This window comes from Chenopodium album, chromosome 18 (assembly GCF_948465745.1).
Source record: "Chenopodium album chromosome 18, dcCheAlbu1.1, whole genome shotgun sequence".
Lineage (NCBI taxonomy): Eukaryota > Viridiplantae > Streptophyta > Magnoliopsida > Caryophyllales > Amaranthaceae > Chenopodium > Chenopodium album.
In genome coordinates this window covers 50,740,813-50,759,577 of record NC_137851.1, presented here as the reverse complement: position 1 = coordinate 50,759,577, position 18,765 = coordinate 50,740,813, and the positions used below count along the sequence as shown (strand labels likewise).

General features: G+C 34.5%; 1 protein-coding gene across 3 annotated transcripts in view; it reads left to right on the top strand.

Annotated features, from left to right (window-relative positions):
* Window positions 1–12,164: 12,164 nt before the first annotated feature.
* Window positions 12,165–18,765, top strand: part of LOC145592534 (chaperone protein dnaJ 10-like) — a 47,090-nt gene continuing 40,489 nt past the window's right edge. For 2 of the 3 annotated variants that reach the window (XM_081649036.1, XM_081649035.1), the window contains exons 1-3: window positions 12,165–12,546; window positions 13,307–13,366; window positions 16,098–16,180. In XM_081649036.1, the coding sequence (XP_081505162.1) occupies window positions 12,460–12,546; window positions 13,307–13,366; window positions 16,098–16,180 (230 nt within the window). In that variant the 5' untranslated portion in view covers window positions 12,165–12,459. The remainder of the gene's footprint in view (window positions 12,547–13,306; window positions 13,367–16,097; window positions 16,181–18,765) is intronic. The other variant, XM_081649034.1, reaches the window with a different exon arrangement.

The window sequence follows — 18,765 nt, the reverse complement described above, 5'->3', positions numbered from 1 at the left end:
AACGACTAAGGTATATAACTCCGAGCCTCAAACCAAGAACAAAATATAATTCTCAACCTTTTGATCTCATACATCGATCAAATAACCATTCACAAATTAATAAAGTAGTATCTCCATAATGGCACGTGTTCCCAAATAATATAACATGATCAACTCAATTCATAAAATATCTCAACTCTTATAGGGCAATCAAACTAATACCCAAAATTTATTAATTCTCAACCCAAGATTATAAATTTAAGAGCCAAATAAAACCTCAAATAATAGTATTGCGAAAGTACACTCTAAGGTAGCAAATAAAAAGAAATCAAACTAAAATAAATTACCGAAAACCGAGATATATATGTATAACAATAACTAGAATAATCTACACTTAACTAATCACATATTACATTCACTCGTGGATGACAGATGCATATTAAGAGCAATATTCACAATATTAAACCAATGATACAATCAAATTATACACAAATCATCAACAACATATTAAAATTCACAAATACAAATTTAATAATAAATCAAACAGTTCACCCATAATTATACGAAATATAATACAAACAACTCCCATATAAAATTCGTGTGTTTACGAAATAATAAATTATAGACATACAACTCCAAAGATTAAATTTGTGTGATTACCTTTCAGATCGAAACACCAAATAGATTATATACGAATAAGGACCTCGTTGAATTTGGCGAACAAACCGTCAACATGATTGAATTTGAATGATAGGAAACAAATTACCCAATCAACGAAATATGATAGCATGAGGTTACGCAAATGATAATTGCTTTTTAGAAAACTAACTAAGAAGTGTAAATTAGATGAATAATCATCTTCCTGCCAAACTTTGAAGACTTGCGTTCAGTGGCCAAAAGAAATAAGGCTTTACATATACTATGTATATATATACTAAAGCAATTTATATAATTATTAGGGTTTTAAGATAGTTTATATAGGACAAAATAGATAAAGTCCTATTTAAGCATAGTTAGAGCTATTATACTCGTAATATAATTTTTATCTAAGCAAAACTTAGTTTAGCTATAAAATATATTAGATAAAATAACGAAATATTTGGGTATTACATGGGGTTTGATACCAATTGGGTCAAAGTTGTTATGAGTTGTGTTTCAACTATTTCTTACTCCTTCATAATCAATCGGAGTATTAAGGGTTTTGTTTCTCCATCCAGGGGCCTGAGGCAAGGGGATCCCTTATCCCCATATCTTTTCATTATGATCGCGGATGCCTTCTCAGCCTTGATAAAGAAAGCGTCGGATCATCGCCTTATACATGGGGCCCGTGCAAGTCGGAGAGGGCCAAAAATCACTCATCTTTTCTTTGCAGATGACACTTTGCTTTTTGCAAGAGCCAACCGAGAGGAATGCTAAAAAATAGTTGAAATTCTCAACATATATGAAGCAGCTTCTGGACAGAAAATTAACTATGAAAAATCGGAGGTATCTTTTGGCAAAGGCGTTTGTTTGTCAAAGCAGGAAGAGTTGATCGATTTGTTGAAAATGCGTCCAGTTGGGGAACATGATAAATATCTTAGTATTCCCAATGTACTTGGCCGGTCAAAGAGGGTAGTTTTTATGGCTCTTAAAGACAGAATATGGAAGAAACTTCAAGGTTGGAAAGAGAAGTTGCTTTCGAGAGCGGGGAAGGAAGTGCTTATTAAGTCTGTTATACAAGCAATTCCTACCTATTTAATGGGGGTTTTTAGGCTTCCGAACAGTGTGCTTGACGAGATCCGTTCTTTGACAGCAAAATTTTGGTGGGGTAATGCCGACTCCAAGAGGAAGGTACATTGGTTGAGTTGGGATAAAATGTGTAAGCCTAAGTGTTTGGGAGGTCTTGGATTTCGTGACTTGAAGGTCTTCAATGAAGCTCTCCTTGGCAAACAAGCTTGGAGACTCATCACAGCCCCAAACTCACTTTTTGGGAAGGTAATGAAAGCCAAATACTTTCCCCATACTAATTTTCTTAATGCTACACTTGGCCTTAATGGGAGTTACTCATGGAGTAGCATTTGGGGTTCGAAGGCTTTAGTGAAAGAAGGTTTAATTTGGCGAGTTGGAGATGGCACGTCCATTGATATCTTCGAGGACCCGTGGTTATCTGATGAAGGTGGGAGGTTTATGCACACGGCTAGGATTGATGGTTTAAACCGGGTTTGCGACCTTATTGATGAGAGTACGAATGATTGGAATTATGAGATGATTTCTGCCAATTTTATAGAGCAAGATGTGAAATGCATCCTTGCTGTCCCCTTGTGTGCTAGACGTGCAAATGATCTCCTTACTTGGGCATTTTCTTTGAATGGTCACTACTCAGTCAAAACTGCTTATATGCTCGGGATGTCATGCGACTTGGATGCCTTTCATCAAGCTCTTTCTCCGGTGTGCTTGTACTAGCACGTTAGCTACCAAAACCTTGTTGTTTCACAGGCACATGACGGATACAAACACCTGCCCTTGGTGTCCCAATGCGCCTGAGACTTTCTACCACGCCTTTTTTGCCTGCCCTGCTGTTAGGGACCTGTGGAGAGAATGTAATTGCTCTGAATTGGCTATCTTTGATCTCGCATTGGACTTTAAAGATGTTCTAGTCAAGTGGAGAAGTAAAAATGCTAAGTATTTCTTAGTTGGGGCTGCTCTCTTGTGGTTTATTTGGGGAAGGAGGAATGACAAAGTGTTTAACAACAAAGAAACTCCTCACCTGGTGATTAGCAAGAGAGTGAAGAAGCTAGTGGAAGATTGTGGCAAGTATACAGAGCAAATCTATGGATTACCCAACAAGCTGAAAAAGAAGAGCCCGCGTCATTGGCGTCCCCCATCTGCTGGCTTCATTAAGCTAAATTGTGATGCATCTGTGAAAGATGATGGCTGGATGGGGTTGGGAACCGTGGCTAGAAATGAAGAGGGTGATGTTCTTTTTGCAGGTGTGCGTCGCTCTAAAGGATTCTGGTCCCCAAAAATTGCAGAATGTAAAGCAGTGCATTTTGGAATCAAACTTGCTCGAAGATACGGCTATAAGAAGATTGTGGTGGAGTCAGATAGTGAAGTCGTGGTTAAGCGCCTCTCTAAAGCAACTACTTTTCTTACTGATTTTGATTCAATCCTTGATGATGTTTTTTCCTTGTGTATTGATTTTGATTTTATTTCTTTTATGCATGTTAGAAGAGATGGAAATAGTGTTGCTCATCATCTTGCTAGTTTAGTGCCTTTCGGAACGGAACAAGTGTGGGAAAACTTTTGTCCTCCTGTAATTGCTCCGTATGTAACTATGGAAAAGTTGTCCATTGATATTTAATAAAAGGTCCTAAACTTGGTTTCAAAAAAAAAAAAAAAAAAAAAACTTCAGCAAAACTAACTAAAAAAAAGTGGAAAAATGTGATGCATGTGTAGTGAGAGCCTAAAAAAAAATTGGGCTAAAAGTTCATGTGCTACTTTGTTTCTAATATTTGAGGATATTGAATGTGTTACTAATTAATGACTTTTTTTTTTTTTTTTTGAAATCACTAATTAATGACTTAAATCTTTTAATACAAATACTAAACATTGATTTTAAGTTGGTGCATGTAAATTATTTTTCCCAAGAGCTCAAAGATCTAGAAGCCTCCCACGCATGGTTACATCAAAGTAATTAAACTGTGATGTAGCTCTGAATGTCGAAGGTTAGGTTGGTCTTGGTGCGATTGCTCGCAATCACCTTGGAGAAGTCTGGTGTTCGAAGATACAAGGCGTTTTATTCCCCTGAGCTAGAAGAATGCAAAACTGCTATCTTTGCTATTCAGTTGGCGAGGCAACATGGCCTCAAAAACCTAATCCTCGAGTCAGATAACATCACAAATATTTCCGACTTTTGAAGGCTTCCACTTACCTCTCAGCTTTAGACTCCTTACTTGATGATGTCTTAGATACTTGCACCTTTTTTTGATTATATTTCTTGGTCTCATGTAAAGCGGGAAGGGAACTTTGTAGCTCACCATCTACCTCATATTATTCCATATGGTGTTGAGCAAATTAGGTCTAATTCTTGTCAAAAAAAAAATCCCCAAAACTTTCTTACTTAACATTAAGCGATTTGCTTTGATAAAATCTCTTATATGCTCTTCTACAATAACCAAAACAAATAAATAGGGTCCGTTTGGTATTGTTGTAGTTTTCTATTTAATTGTTTTTTTTTTAAAAAAAATCATGTGATATATATGTCATTTAATAAAGCAAAAATTGGTCAAACTAATTAAGATTATCATAATTTTGAAAACTGACATTAGAATAATATTAGAGAATAATGGAAACAAATTTTCCGATTTTTGGATTTTATATTTTCAACAAAACTTTAAATAAAAAGTGATTCAAAACAAGCCCTAAAATAAGTTGTAGACTTTTTTCATATGTAGTACCTCATAAACATAAATGTTGAATAACATTTTAAACATCTGTTAATTGCCCAATGTGGTTGAGCATAAGAGTGCAAAGGAGCTCCATGGGATTGCTACTCTAATGTGGGCGTCGTGGAAGTGTCGCAATGTTATATTCTTTGACAATGTGAGTCCTGATTTTGTTAATGTGGCAGGGGGCTTTATGCGAATGTTGGAAGAGTACTATAGCTATGCACACAAAGGTCTTACTTATCTCACAAATCAATACATCAGCGGGGAATTCATCCTGGACACGCCCACCTACAGGTTATGTGAAGGCCAATACGGATGCTCATGTCGTTGAGGGAAGCAAAGCAAGTGTGGGTGTGGTAATTAGGGATGAAATGATGAATGTGGCATTACTCTTGCTGCTGCAACGAAGGTGCTGCCCGCAACTACTGTTGAGTATGCTGAAGCTATTGTTGTGCAATTCGGGTTGCAGATTTCAAAAAGGCTTGGATACAATCGCATTCTTGTGGAGTCAGATGCTTGTAATGTCATTCATGGGATTAAGAGCTCTGGTGGTGGGTGTTCTCCAATTCACCGAATTTACAAAGACATAAGGCAAGATAGCTTTCTATCTGATTTTTGTAATTTTTCTCATGTTAGACGAGCTTGTAATACGGTTGCTCATCTAGTTGCTAGATGGGTGACTAATAGTCACTTAGAATATGTTTATATTGGTGGATTCCCTCATAGTATTTTAACTCTGGCGGAACTTGATTTGAATTAATAAATGCTCGCTTTATTTTCTCTAAAAAAAAAATCCGGTGATTGCCCACACTTTTTACAATTTCACCCCTCTTCACTTTTTATTCTTTCTTCTCACACATACTAAATATCACCCTCCATCACCATGGCACCGCCTAGCCACCATCCCCATTCCCCACCAACCCCCGTGATTGAGTAAAAAATTATGAAAGATTACTAATTATTTATACATATAATTTGTAGTAACTTGTTATAACAGGTTATGTAAAGGTTGTGTCTTGTTTAAAGAAAACACATATCAAATTTTATTATTCTTTATGAATAATTAAATGTTTATCCTCTTTAGAGAAGGTCACCTAAAGTTTTGTATTATTCTTGTGATATTTTCCTTTATATATTTGTTATTTAGAAAATTGTTCCGTGTACCCTTAAGGTTTTAAAAAATGCACCATGCACCCTTGAAAACTTTCAAATGCACCATGTACCCCTGATGTTTGTAAATAAATGCACCAAATAACCCTAATCCTCTAACAAATGCACATATCATTGCCTTATCAAACTAAAATCATGCCCACACATTGACTCACTTTTAGTACTTATATTTATGTAGCAAAACCGCCTAAAAGCATAAATTAATCAAATTTAAACTCCGTCGATCATTCTAAATCCTAAATTTTTGGGTGTTAGAATTTGCTTTATTAATTAAGTTTACTTATACTTAAATGATTTAGCATTAAAGTAACATTAGACTATAATAATTTAACAAAATTAACATTTATTGTGAGTCTAAGGATATTTTGATGCAATTTTATACAAACCTCAAGGGCACACGGTGCAATTTAAAAGTTTTCAAGGGTATACGGTGCATTTTTTAAAACCTCGGGGGTACATGGAACAATTTCCCTTGTTATTTAGATTTCTTGTAATCTTAGCTATCAGAATCGGGGTTCTACATTGGATCAGTGATTGAGGTAGAATCGAATCACTAAAACCGAATAGTAAAACCGTACGATTCTAAAGAATTGGGATTTGAAATATAACTAATGAATAAATACATAATTTCCAAGCAATGAGAATGATCATATTGTTGACAACATGATATCGACAATACAAACATTGTCCGTTAAGGGATGGCAAACTCTGCTCTTCAAGCCTGTGGCTTGTCTCAATGCTATGGATAGTGTTCACAGGGAGGTTTTGGTAGTATGATCTTTATAACAGATGCTGCAAATTTGGTAGAATTTACTACAGTAGGAGAATGTCAGTGATAAGATTGTAGCTTAGACAATAAACGAGATCAAGGCAAGAGGTAAAGCATTTAATTGGTGCATTGTCTGTAAGGAAAAAAAAAAGGGTAGAAGAAGCTCATAGACTAGCAAAAGTAGCAACAACAAGTTTAAATTGGTATTGTTCTTTTTTTTTTTTGTTAAATTTTAATTTGTAATTGATTTGCTTGCTTTCTCCAATGTAAAAAAAAAAAAAGACTATACAAACATAAAATAGTTTTAGAAGTAATTTTGCAAACACATAGGTCAAATAATACACTATAAAGTTAGAATATCAATACATATTTTTACTCACGATAGTATGAAACAATTGTTGACAAATTATGAAAAATTAATGTTGTTGACTCCTAAAATTGTTTATACTAATAAAAAAAATCTAATGATAATAGAATACTGAGTGTCAAGTTAGTTAATTTCAAAGAGATAGCTAAAAAATGACAAAAACAACAAACTCATGTTTTACAAAAGTTTTTTATATGCCCAAAGTTGAGTCTATAAGACTCATGAATATATTCTTTTGCCCAAAAAATTTAAATGGGTTGATAGAAGTTTAAAGTTTCTTAAAATTGATGTGTTATAAGCTTAATTATGATTGATATTGAATAATATATAAGTCATTGGCTGAAGTTAGACTCAACTATGACACCCTAACACTCTTTAGGCTATAACACAAAATATATAAATGATATGGGCATGGGACAAATTGTATTAGAAAGTAGACTTGGAGAGCTTTTCAATGATATATTATAAGCCCAATTCGACTTCACAATCAAAAGTTACGGGTTTCGGAACAACAAGTCTTGGCTGCACTCTAGTGTAGCTAGGATAGCTGCAACAGGTCATGTAATATGAACATTTAGTAAAAAAATATGAACACGTAAAAAAATATACATTTAGTAATAAAATAATGAACAAGTAAAATAAAAACGAACGTTTAGCATTAAAAAGTGAACATGTTAGATTATTTAGTATATTAAAAGTGAACATGATTATCATATAATCATAAAATTGATGGGTCATGGCCTTAAAGATGAACATTTAGTATAAAAAGGAAAAAAAAAAATTGAACATGTAAAAATAAATGATCATTTAGTAATAAAAAAATGAATACGTAAAAAACTGAATATTTAGTAATAAAAAATGAACATGTCAAAAAAAAAATATGAACATTTATCATACAATCATAGAATAGCTGAATCATACCTAATAAAATGATCATTTCATAAAAATTTATGCATACATTATATAAAATGATTATTTAATGGAATAAACACATAAACAAATGAACACGTTTAAAAAAATTATGAATATTTAGTATATTAAAAATGAACATGATTTTCATATATTCATATGGGTTTAAAATCATTGTATATAATAATTAACAAAAAATAAAGATAAAATATATCATTAAATTATGCTCATTTTTTATATACTAATGTTCATTTTTATTGTACTAAATGTTCATTTTGTACAAAATGCTCAATTTTTAAGTACTGTATGTTCATATATTTTTATTTACATAACACAAATTCGATTGTAATTATTTTAACTCTAAAATTTTGGATATCCACCTTAAATCTAATCTTAGTTTATCATAGAGACAATAATTATCGATCTATAACCTAATAGATTAGGAATCACACATGCAAAATTGATAAAAATCAACAATTTTACAACATTCATATATTTATAATTAAAAAATTAAAAAAAAAAACTCAAAATTACCTCAAATTTGACGATTGTGACAAAGAAGATGATGATGATGATGATGATGGAGAATGCTACAATGGTAATGAATCAGAGAATATCCAAATTAGAAGGACAAAGAAGTATAAAGATTGAAAGAAAGTGAGGTAAAAAAAGAAATTAACTTTATAAAATAAAAGAAAAGGAAAAAAAGAGGAGAGAGAAAATTTCAGATTGAGTAGAAAACAGAGGAGAGAGAAAATTAATAGAGGTAAGCAAATAGAAGAGAGAGAGTTAAGATATAAAGAGTGGAAAAAAACATATGTTCATTTTTAGATTAATAATTTAATATATGTTCATATATAGATGCAATGGTGCAGCTAGCTTAGCTACACACAAGAATTTGCGGGTTTTGAAAAATCAAACTATTTGTAGTATTGGAATTGTTAGAATCGGTGTAAAATCGTAGAATCGGTCCAATTTCATTGATTTTATGAATGATTTTAACGGAGAAAGATTCTACCAACGATTTTAAATCATTTGGGTGAAATGGGATCGTAAAATCATACGGTTCTATGATCCGAATCGCGATTTTAATAACATTGGTAATCACGATTTATACACTTTATATAACACTTTGAGAATAGAGTCGGTAGAGAAGAATTGAAGAAAATTAAGAGATGCAACTATTTTGCTCTTACACGTTTAACTATTGAACAGATGGAAAATGGGTCAAATAGTAATAGATCGGGTGATGGGTAATTCAAATCTCTACTTGAATTTGACCTGATTCATTCCCTCTACTTCATCCATCATCCGCCTTCCATCTATTTAAGTAATTTTACCCATTTATGTACAGTATTTGAAATTGCCATCCCTACTGAGCGACGCGCTGCACTTCCCAGACCCGGGTGCAGTGATAAGTATGTAAGGGTTGCTAGGTCGTCGCCCAGAAGCGACGCGCCATATTGCCCAATTGTGGTGTCAAATAATCAAGGGCTTGGAGTTGGGATCAGGAGGGAGCGTGGGAGAAAAGAATTTAGTTTGCGGATTGGTTCTTGGAATGTGGGGTCTCTTACGGGAAAATCAGCAGAATTGGTAGAAGTAATGAAAAGACGACGCGTGAACATCATGTGCCTCCAAGAGACAAGATGGACAGGAGAAGGAGCTCGAGGCTTGGTTTTGGGGTATAAGGTATGGTATGTTGGGCAAGAAACGAGCCACAGAACAAGGAATGGTGGAGCTAGGAACGGAGTTGGTGTGGTTCTCGATGAGAGGTTGGCAAAAGAGGTGATCGAGGTCTATCGGAAGAACGATAGGTTGATAAGGCTGAAGTTGCTATGTGGCAAGGAGATTGTGAATGTTATCAGTGCTTATGCTCCCCAAGTGGGTTTAGATGCAGAAGAGAAACGACAATTTTGGGAGGACCTAGACGAGGTGGTGCAGGGTGTCCACCACTCAGAGAAGTTATATATTGGAGGGGATCTAAATGGGCACGTTGGGGCGAGCCGAGATGGCTATGAGAGTGTCCATGGAGGCTTTGGGTATGGGCAGAGGGACGCCGGTGGTGAAGCTATTATGGATTTTGCCCAATCATATGATTTAATTTTGGCTAATACTTGGTTTAAGAAGAGGGATTCACACTTGATAACTTTTCGGAATGGAGCAAATGCAACTCAAATAGACTTCCTGCTCACAAGGAGCATAGATAGACAAAGTTGCATAAACTGTAAGGTTATCCCAGGGGAGAGTGTGGTCACCCAACACCGGCTATTGGTAATGACTATTCGTCTGAAAGAGAAGGCGAAGAAAAAAGTTAGACAAGAAGAACCAAGGATAAGATGGTGGACCCTAAGGGATGCAAAAGCTAAGGTTTTTACAGAAAAGGTAATTGAAGAAGCGGATTGGGATGGAGAGGTGGATCCGGACAAGACTTGGTTACGAATGAAGAACTGTTTCCTAAGAGTGGCCAAAGAGGTCTTAGGGGAAGTAAGGGGAAGAACTTCGGTACAGAGAGATACTTCGTGGTGGAATGAAGAGGTGAAAGCAGTAATTAAGCAAAAAAGGGAATGCTATCAAGCCTTAGGAAAATGTAGGAGTGATGAAACCTTTGCAGCGTATAAGGAGGCTAAGAGTAAGGCAAAGGCAGCTGTTCGCCAAGCAAAAGAAAAGGCATATCAGGAGGTTTATGAAAAGCTTGATTCCAAGGAGGGAGAAAGGATCATTTATAAGATGGCAAAGAGAAGACAAGAGGCAAGGAAGGATATTGGCATGGTGAAGTGTGTCAAAGATAAGAACCAAATGGTCCTAGTGCAAGAGGAGGGCATCAAGGACAGGTGGAAGGGGTACTTCGATGAATTATTTAATGGAAGTAATGGAGTTGTGATAGGAGATACCTCTATGAGTGATGAAGAAATCAACATGGAGTATGTGCGAAGGATTAGGAGAGTAGAGGTGGAGATTGCACTGAGGAAGATGAAACCTAAGAAGGCGGTTGGCCCTGATGGGGTACCGATAGAGGTGTGGAGGTGTTTGGGTAAGATTGGTATTGATTGGTTAACAAACCTTTTCAACAAGATATGGACGGCTACAAGGATCCCACAAGATTGGAGGAAGAGCACCTTGGTCCCGGTTTATAAAAACAAAGGAGACGCTCAAGATTGTTCTAACTATCGAGGAATTAAGCTTATGAGCCATACTATGAAGTTGTGGGAAAGGGTGATTGAACAAAGGTTGAGGGCATGCACAAGCATTTCAGATAACCAATTTGGTTTTATGCCTGGGAGATCTACTATGGAGGCAATCCATTTGATAAGACAAATGATGGAGTTTTATAGGGTAAAGAAGAAAGATCTTCATATGGTCTTTATTGATTTAGAGAAGGCATATGACAAGGTGCCAAGAGAGATACTTTGGTGGGCAATGTTGAAGAAAGGTATCCCACGAAGGTATGTAGACCTAGTTAAGGATATGTATCGGGATGTGTCAACAAATGTGAGGACATGCGGAGGGTTGACAAAAGATTTCCCTATTACAATCGGATTGCATCAAGGGTCTGCATTAAGCCCTTTTCTTTTTGCAACGGTTCTAGATGAATTAACTAGACCAATTCAAGATGAGGTTCCATGGTGTATGCTGTTCGCAGATGATATCGTTTTGGTGGATGAGACTAAGGATGGGGTTAATGTCAAGTTGGAGCAATGGAGGCAAAGGTTGGAATCTAGAGGGTTTAAGCTAAGTCGGAGTAAGACTGAATATTTGGTATGTCGTTTTGGCACTCAGAGGGGGACAAGCAATGAAGTGGTGAGTTTGGATGGAAAGGATTTGACCATGAGTGAATGTTTTAAGTACCTAGGGTCGATCATCCAGAAGAATGGTGACATTGATCAAGACGTGACCCACAGGATTAAGTCAGGGTGGCTTAAATGGAGAGCGGCCACGGGAGTGTTATGCGACCGCAGCATTCCCTTAAAGTTGAAGGGAAAATTCTACAGGACTGCCATAAGACCAGTGTTGCTCTATGGTACAGAATGTTGGGCTTCTAAGAAAGAGCATATTAAAAAGATGGAGGTTACGGAAATGCGCATGTTAAGGTGGATGTGTGGAAACACTTTAAGAGATAGAATCAGAAATGAGGTTATTCGCAAGAAAGTAGGTGTGGCGGGCATTGTAGATAAATTAAGGGAAAATCGTCTGCGTTGGTTTGGACATGTAAGACGGAGACCCGAGGGTGCACCGGTGCGAAGAGTGGAAGAGTGGGACCATGGAGGGATTAAACGAGGAAGAGGGAGACCAAAGATGACTTGGTTGGAAGGAGTGAGGAAGGATATGAAGTGCATGGATTTACGTGAGGATGAAGTTTTGGATCGTAAGGGATGGAGGAGAAAGATTTATGTTGATGACTACACGGAATAATCAAATTTGGTTCATGTTAGCCGACCCCACTTTTGGGATTAAGGCTTTGATTGATTGATTTGCCAATAACTAATCTTTGACAAAAAAGAAGGGGTCAAACCAGCAGCGCGTACATCGTCAAAAGACAGACTAGTAAAAAGAGTGTAATAAGGGCCTTAAGGAGGAAGGGAACGAGAGAGACTTGGGCAAATAAAAATGTGGTGGCATCAAAGAACAAACTGTCTCGTATCTATCCTAAGCCTCTGAACTCAACGAACGATCAATCGATCACATCTTTCGGGAAAAATAAAAGAGGAGAGAGAAAAAGCAGTTTTAGTTTTAGCTGAATTCAATTGTACTCAGAAAACCCCAAAATTAGTTGTTTTTACTGATAAATCTGATTGAAATTAGTGAGATTATTGATCAAATTGTCTTAGAATTGAAAAAGCATGGTGAAGGAGACCGAATTTTATGATGTTCTTGAGGTTAGCCCTACTGCTACTGAAGCCCAGATTAAGAAAGCCTATTACAATAAGGTAATTTTTAATAATTCTCGATTTAATTGTCAATCACTTTTGCTTGCTTTTGTTTTTAACTTTGATTTTGATTTTGATTTTGATTTGCCTTTATTTTGTTTTACCCTAAGTTTAAGGTTTCTGATTTAGGTTAATTAATGTAAGGTTGATTTCATTGATTATGTGTTTCCTTTTATGTATATTAGCATTGTTTGTTTATAACTCATGCAGTGTCACTGAAATCATAAAAATGGTTCGGCTGTTTGATATCTTATCGTTTCAGATTAAGAACGGAGCATATTGTATTTGTGATGAGGGTGTAAGAAAGGCTTGTAATAATTTGGGTACCTAACTGTAACATGACCTGGCTTCTTTTGAATCATGGGAGAGAGATAGAGGGGGAGAGATGATCCGAATGAATCACGAAACGGCGGTTACCACATTTGTAGCTAAATCTAAGCATTAGAGGCTTACTCATGAACCAATTTGTATCTGTAAATTATAAAAAGCTGAATGGGAGAAATGATGCTCCTAATGAATTGCATGCTTTCAACTGGACTGACAAATTGGTAAAGGAACAAATTTTATCGGTTTTTTTACACCTTAAATCCTTAGATAAATAAAGATAAACTAAAGTCTTTTCATGACGGGCTCTAATTCTAAATTGTAAGTGTTAGAATACTTAGGCAAGAGAAATTGTACTTTTTTTATTTTTTTATTTTTTTTATTTTTTATTTTAAATTAATTTTTCTTTGTAATAATGCGTCTGTGGTGCTTGTAGGCGCGGCAAGTTCATCCAGATAGGAATCCTAATGACCCCCTTGCAGCTCAGAAGTTTCAGGCAAGTACATCTAATTTGAATAGCCTAATGATATTTCAAAGTTGTTATCCTTTTACCAGGAAAAATATTATATGGGCTCCTGATCTTTATAACGTCATACCTTCGACAAGAATATAAGCCATTAACATTTCAATTTGGACCAGATTAGAAAATTCTTCATGATTGATTGAGTTTTGGCTACAAAGTACAAACCCGTGGCTAGTGGTGGTATTTGATTTTCTTTAGTAATGTGATTTGGCATTAGTGAAAATGTTGTATGTATTGTTTTTTTTTTTTTTTTTTTTTTTTTTCAAAGATAACTTTCATATCAATTTTTTTTATATAATTTCAATTAGAAAACTTAAAGGGCACACAAGTTCCCATGTTACCTTTAAATTTCCTAATTTTAATTGATTCGTATTAATGAGTAGACTATAAATATTCATTTATTTATTTATTTATTTATTTATTTATTTTTACGAATCTATTTATAACTAATACTAAAGTAGCAACCGCTGATGTCATTTTTTTTCAAAGTTGTACGTGTGGCGTTATCTCATGAAAATATTTCCCACTCAAATGTTTTTTTTTTTTTTTTTTTTTTTTTTTTTTTTTTTTTTTTTTTTTTTTGAAACAAAATGCTAATTAATTTTAAATAGGTAATAGCTATTATTTTGGTAATTAATTTAAAATAGGTACCTATTATTTTGGTAATTTATATTGATATTAGGTTGTTGGAGTCTTTATAGGAGTTGTTAGCATAGTTAAGGTGAATTAAAGTGAACTTATGAACATTTTGAACTCACAAAAATATGAAAATAAAATTTACAAAAATCCAAAGATAAATTACTGTGAAACCCGTGCATCAGCACGGGTGCTAACCTAGTATGCTACTAAAGATATGTATTGTCAAAGTAATGCAATGATAAATGTACAATCAAAATAGGGAAAACTTTTAGGAACAAAGGAAGTTGAGATATGAAACAAATTGATTAGAGTTAAGATTGTTGTGGCTTCAACTAGACTATCACTCATTATGTACGAATTACTACTCATATTGTGGTTCTCGAAACTTTTGAAACATTGTAGGATAGAGGAGAATCAAAGAGGAAATTGGAAAGGGTAGTCATCCTTTTTCCCATGAAGGTGCCTGACATCTACAATACTTGCTCAAAAGGTTGAAAGCCTCATAAAGAGCTGACTCCTCTAGTTGAGAGAGAGCGAGAGAGAGAATGGTGTAGGTAGGACAAGAAAAATGTGTAGTTAGGAATTAGGCAAATGGGGTACAACATTTAGGAAAGCCCGTTCAAAGAGGTGCACAATATTCCTTTTAACGTTTTTTTTTTTTTTTTTTTTTTTTTTTTTTTTTTTTTTTTTTTAATATGACACTTATAGTGATTCTCAACCACCACTCACTACTACAACCATCACCTTTCCAAAGACTTATTATTGTCTCAAAGCAATATTATGAATTTATGACTTTGTCTAGCCTCTAACTGCTACCTAAAACACTAGTGCCGAATAAAGCCATAATGCTTAATTTTATTCTTTACTTTTATTGTCTTTTAAGCTTTTTAAATCTTCTTGGTCATTTATGTCTTAAGGAGGAAGAGTTTGTCAATCAATATACACTCGTATCCATGAGTTTTTTTTTTTTTTCTCTTTTTCATTTATCATTAGCTTTATTTGGAATGCAGTCTTCGTGTGTGAAATATGTTATTGTACCTTGGGACTGAAGATAAAAGAAAGATAAAAGAAAGGTATGGTTGCTGAAATATGGAAGATCGTTTCGTTGGCAATTTGGTGGTGCTCTTGGAAGTAGGATTTTTCGAGTGTATAATGTTCGGGTTGGTTCTTGATTTTTTTGATATTGTATAGATATTGCTTTATGATAACTTCAGGATATTATTTTATTTTGTCCTTAGCCCTCTTTTTGTTAGAGAGTGTTAATCTAATATATTTTATTTTTCTTCTATCAAGAACCATAAATTACTTGTTCCCTTTGGGCTTTGTAGTTGTATACACATGCATTAACAATTTGCAATTTGAAAATTCGAATGTTGGTATATGTGGAAGTTAGTAATTTTGATTTTGATACATGTCATGTTTCCGCATCTATGTCCAAATCCTAAACAATTATTGTTCAAAATTTTTGGATCTTAACAAATTATAGTTGTGTTTTAGACTTGATTTCTGTACCTCAGTCCTCCTTTTAATACTCCTTTTAATACTGTGTGTTGTGTGATGTGCGATGTATTATGTATGTTGATACATAAGGGCGTCTGACACAAGTGATGATTAAGCTGTAGGTTTTAGTATCAAACAAGATCAAAAGCCATGTAAACTTAGACCTCTTCGTAGAGTGCAAGTAAATAACTATCTACTACAAAAGTTAAATGTATAATGTATACACTTTAGTGCTGTTAGGAAGCAATGAAGTCCAAATAAAAAGCATATACTTCCTCTGTTTTTTATTAGCATCACTTTGTAAATTGCGGATTCTAGGTGTTTTGGAGGTGAGAGATAAAGAGAATAAAAAAAAATAGACCCATGTGATAGGACAGAGATGGAAAGAGTGTATTAACTAAAAAGGAAAGTGATGCAACTAATTAGAAACTTTCGTTTTAGGAAGTGATGCAACCAAAAAGAAACGGAGGAAGTATATGTTTTCTACAATATAATTACTTATTTATTAGTAACAAAATGTGTAATTACTTTGGACATGGACTGTTGATAAGTTTTGTTTATTCAGGTTTTGGGAGAGGCGTACCAGGTATTGAGTGACCCTACACAGCGTCAAGCTTATGATGCATACGGAAAGTCTGGAATTTCTGCGTTAGTCTCTTTACTCTTTCTTCATTTTGATGATCATTTGCATTGTTCTTAGTTCTTACTCTACCTACGCCTTTTATTTTCATGCATGAATTTTTTTAGCAGGTAATATTCTAAGGGAAGCTAATAATTGGTGAAATATTTCTCTTATCTATTTAAATGGATTTGTTGGTTATTAATGTTCCTCCACATTTAAAAAATTAATTAACTAAAGATAAAAATAAAGAAAAGAAAAGAATTAACAAAGGGGTATGCCAGTTTTTTTAATATTTATCATTTTTCTTTACAATTTGATTTATTCAAATGTATGAGAAATTGAGATTTTTCTTCTCATTTGTTTTGCAATCTTAAATAACGATATCAAAATCGCTTTGATATTTTAAGTAAGCCTCTATTAACTTAAACTCACTAATTTTATTTCACTAACCTTCATATTTATTGCTCTTCTTTTATGTGATTTCTTAATAACTTGGTAAAGTAATGTCTATTTTGGTCTATTTTAAGCGAATTTTAGTAGCTTTTTTTTGTTTTTATGCATTATTATCATCTTAACCAATTTAATTGAAATAGATCAAGCATTATCAGGACAACATTATTGATTACCAAAATTGAGTTGAATTTAAAATTATACACTACCTCCATTTCAACTTATTTGCAACATTTACCATAAATGGATATTATAAATTATTTGCAACAAATGTTTTCTTTCATTTTTTTTCTCTCTCATTCTTCATCACATGTAACTTTATTTCTCTCTCCTTTACCACTCACAAACAGATTTGAATGTCACATTGTTGATAATAATTAAAGCAAAGGTTGTCTTTTAAATTCTCATGTTCCCCAAACAAAGAATTTCAATTCCAAAGCTTCAATTCAACTAAAAGAATTGTATGTTGTTTTGATATGTTTGTGACCAAGGAACATAATTTCCATTTTTGCAAATTCACATTTTATTTATTTATTTTTTTAACAAATAATTACACTTTCTTAACTTCTGAAAAACTAGAAGTGCGTGTTTTACATGATTTATTATAAACTGTTGAATACATTACAATGTTGTGACACTACGCTTTTTTTTTTTTGATATTTGTAAAACACATTATTCATCAAAGGGGCATTGGTTAGCCTAAACGACCGTATAAGGAATTCATAACGTTAACACATGTTGTTTTGGGCTCATTGGCTCATTGCCCTCTTTGATTCTAACTTGACAATAAACAGAGTCTAGCTTTATGAAATAAGTAGCCCTTAGTAGCCTATCAAGCAAATTCGTCCTTGGGATTGAGTACTTGTTTTTCACCGTGATATTGTTTATTGCACGATAATCCCGACTTCTGAGTAACCTCCTTCTTCTAAACAAATTTTTAGCACTATAGGGAGCCTTCGATTTCTTAATGTAACCAGAATCCAACAACACATTCAATTGTTTGAGAAGTTTAGCTTGATGGCCCCATATGCCTTGTACCAAGTTCTAATTCAATAGCATGGTCCACATTGTGCAATCGTGGTAATGAAGCCCTCAACTCCTTAAATAGAACATCAATGGTAGGCTCACCCTGTATCATACCCTTTTTGACTAGCGCAGCCACAATGGTAGGCTCACTCTGTATCATTCCCTTTTTGACTTGCATAAGCATACCATTAGTCGTAGAAGCTTTTGACAAAGTAGTAACCACCCAAATGCAACACCACAACCGTTGCTTTGGTGAAAAACTTATTGTCGAACTCATAGCCTTCCATGTGTACGGCTAAAAAATCGACTTTTCCCTTCCACGATCTCATTTTGACGGGATCATCCTTGACGATGCAGGACAAGTTTACTGCGGTTGATTCTGATCATGTGATTCGATGGTTGAACTATAAGGCCCATCTTACTTGCTAACTCTTCCTTGATGAAATTATGGATGTGCTCACATTGATAGACATATCTTTGGCTCCTTGCCGTCTCATTACATCATTGACTGGTTTCTTGTGATCCTCGTTTATAACATTCAAGATATGATTCTCATATTTAGTGATACATCATTATCATCCCTTTCTTGCAGAGCCTCACCATCACTATTTACAATTCCTAGACCTAGAAATATGTGGTCCCTTACAAACATGATTCGAAAATACAGTTTCGATCGCGATTGCGGAAATGCTTACGGTGATTCGGTAACGGAATTGATGCGTTGATCACGGAAAGCATCACATGCTATAAACAATCAGTATTACATCGCATATTAGGATCTGAATTTAAGTTTATGGCAAACTATCCACAAACAAACCTATCAACGCATTGATGGGTGAATGGCTCGAAGAATATTTGAGGCAAAATGTGCTGCTTCACAATAGAATTTGCTTTGACTACTACCCCCGTTTCATATTATATGCAACTCTATAGTATTATTGTGATATATAAATTATTCCAAAGTTCCAAATAATATGAAACGAATATTAGATACAATGCAAATTTTGCTATAACCTCTATAAATGGTTGGGAATGAGTCCCTTTGAGCTATCAATGGGTTGGAACAGAAAGCTATGACGGTGGATGAGGTCGTAAAGCAAAGTGTGGATGTGGGCTGGCTTGTCGCACATCGCTT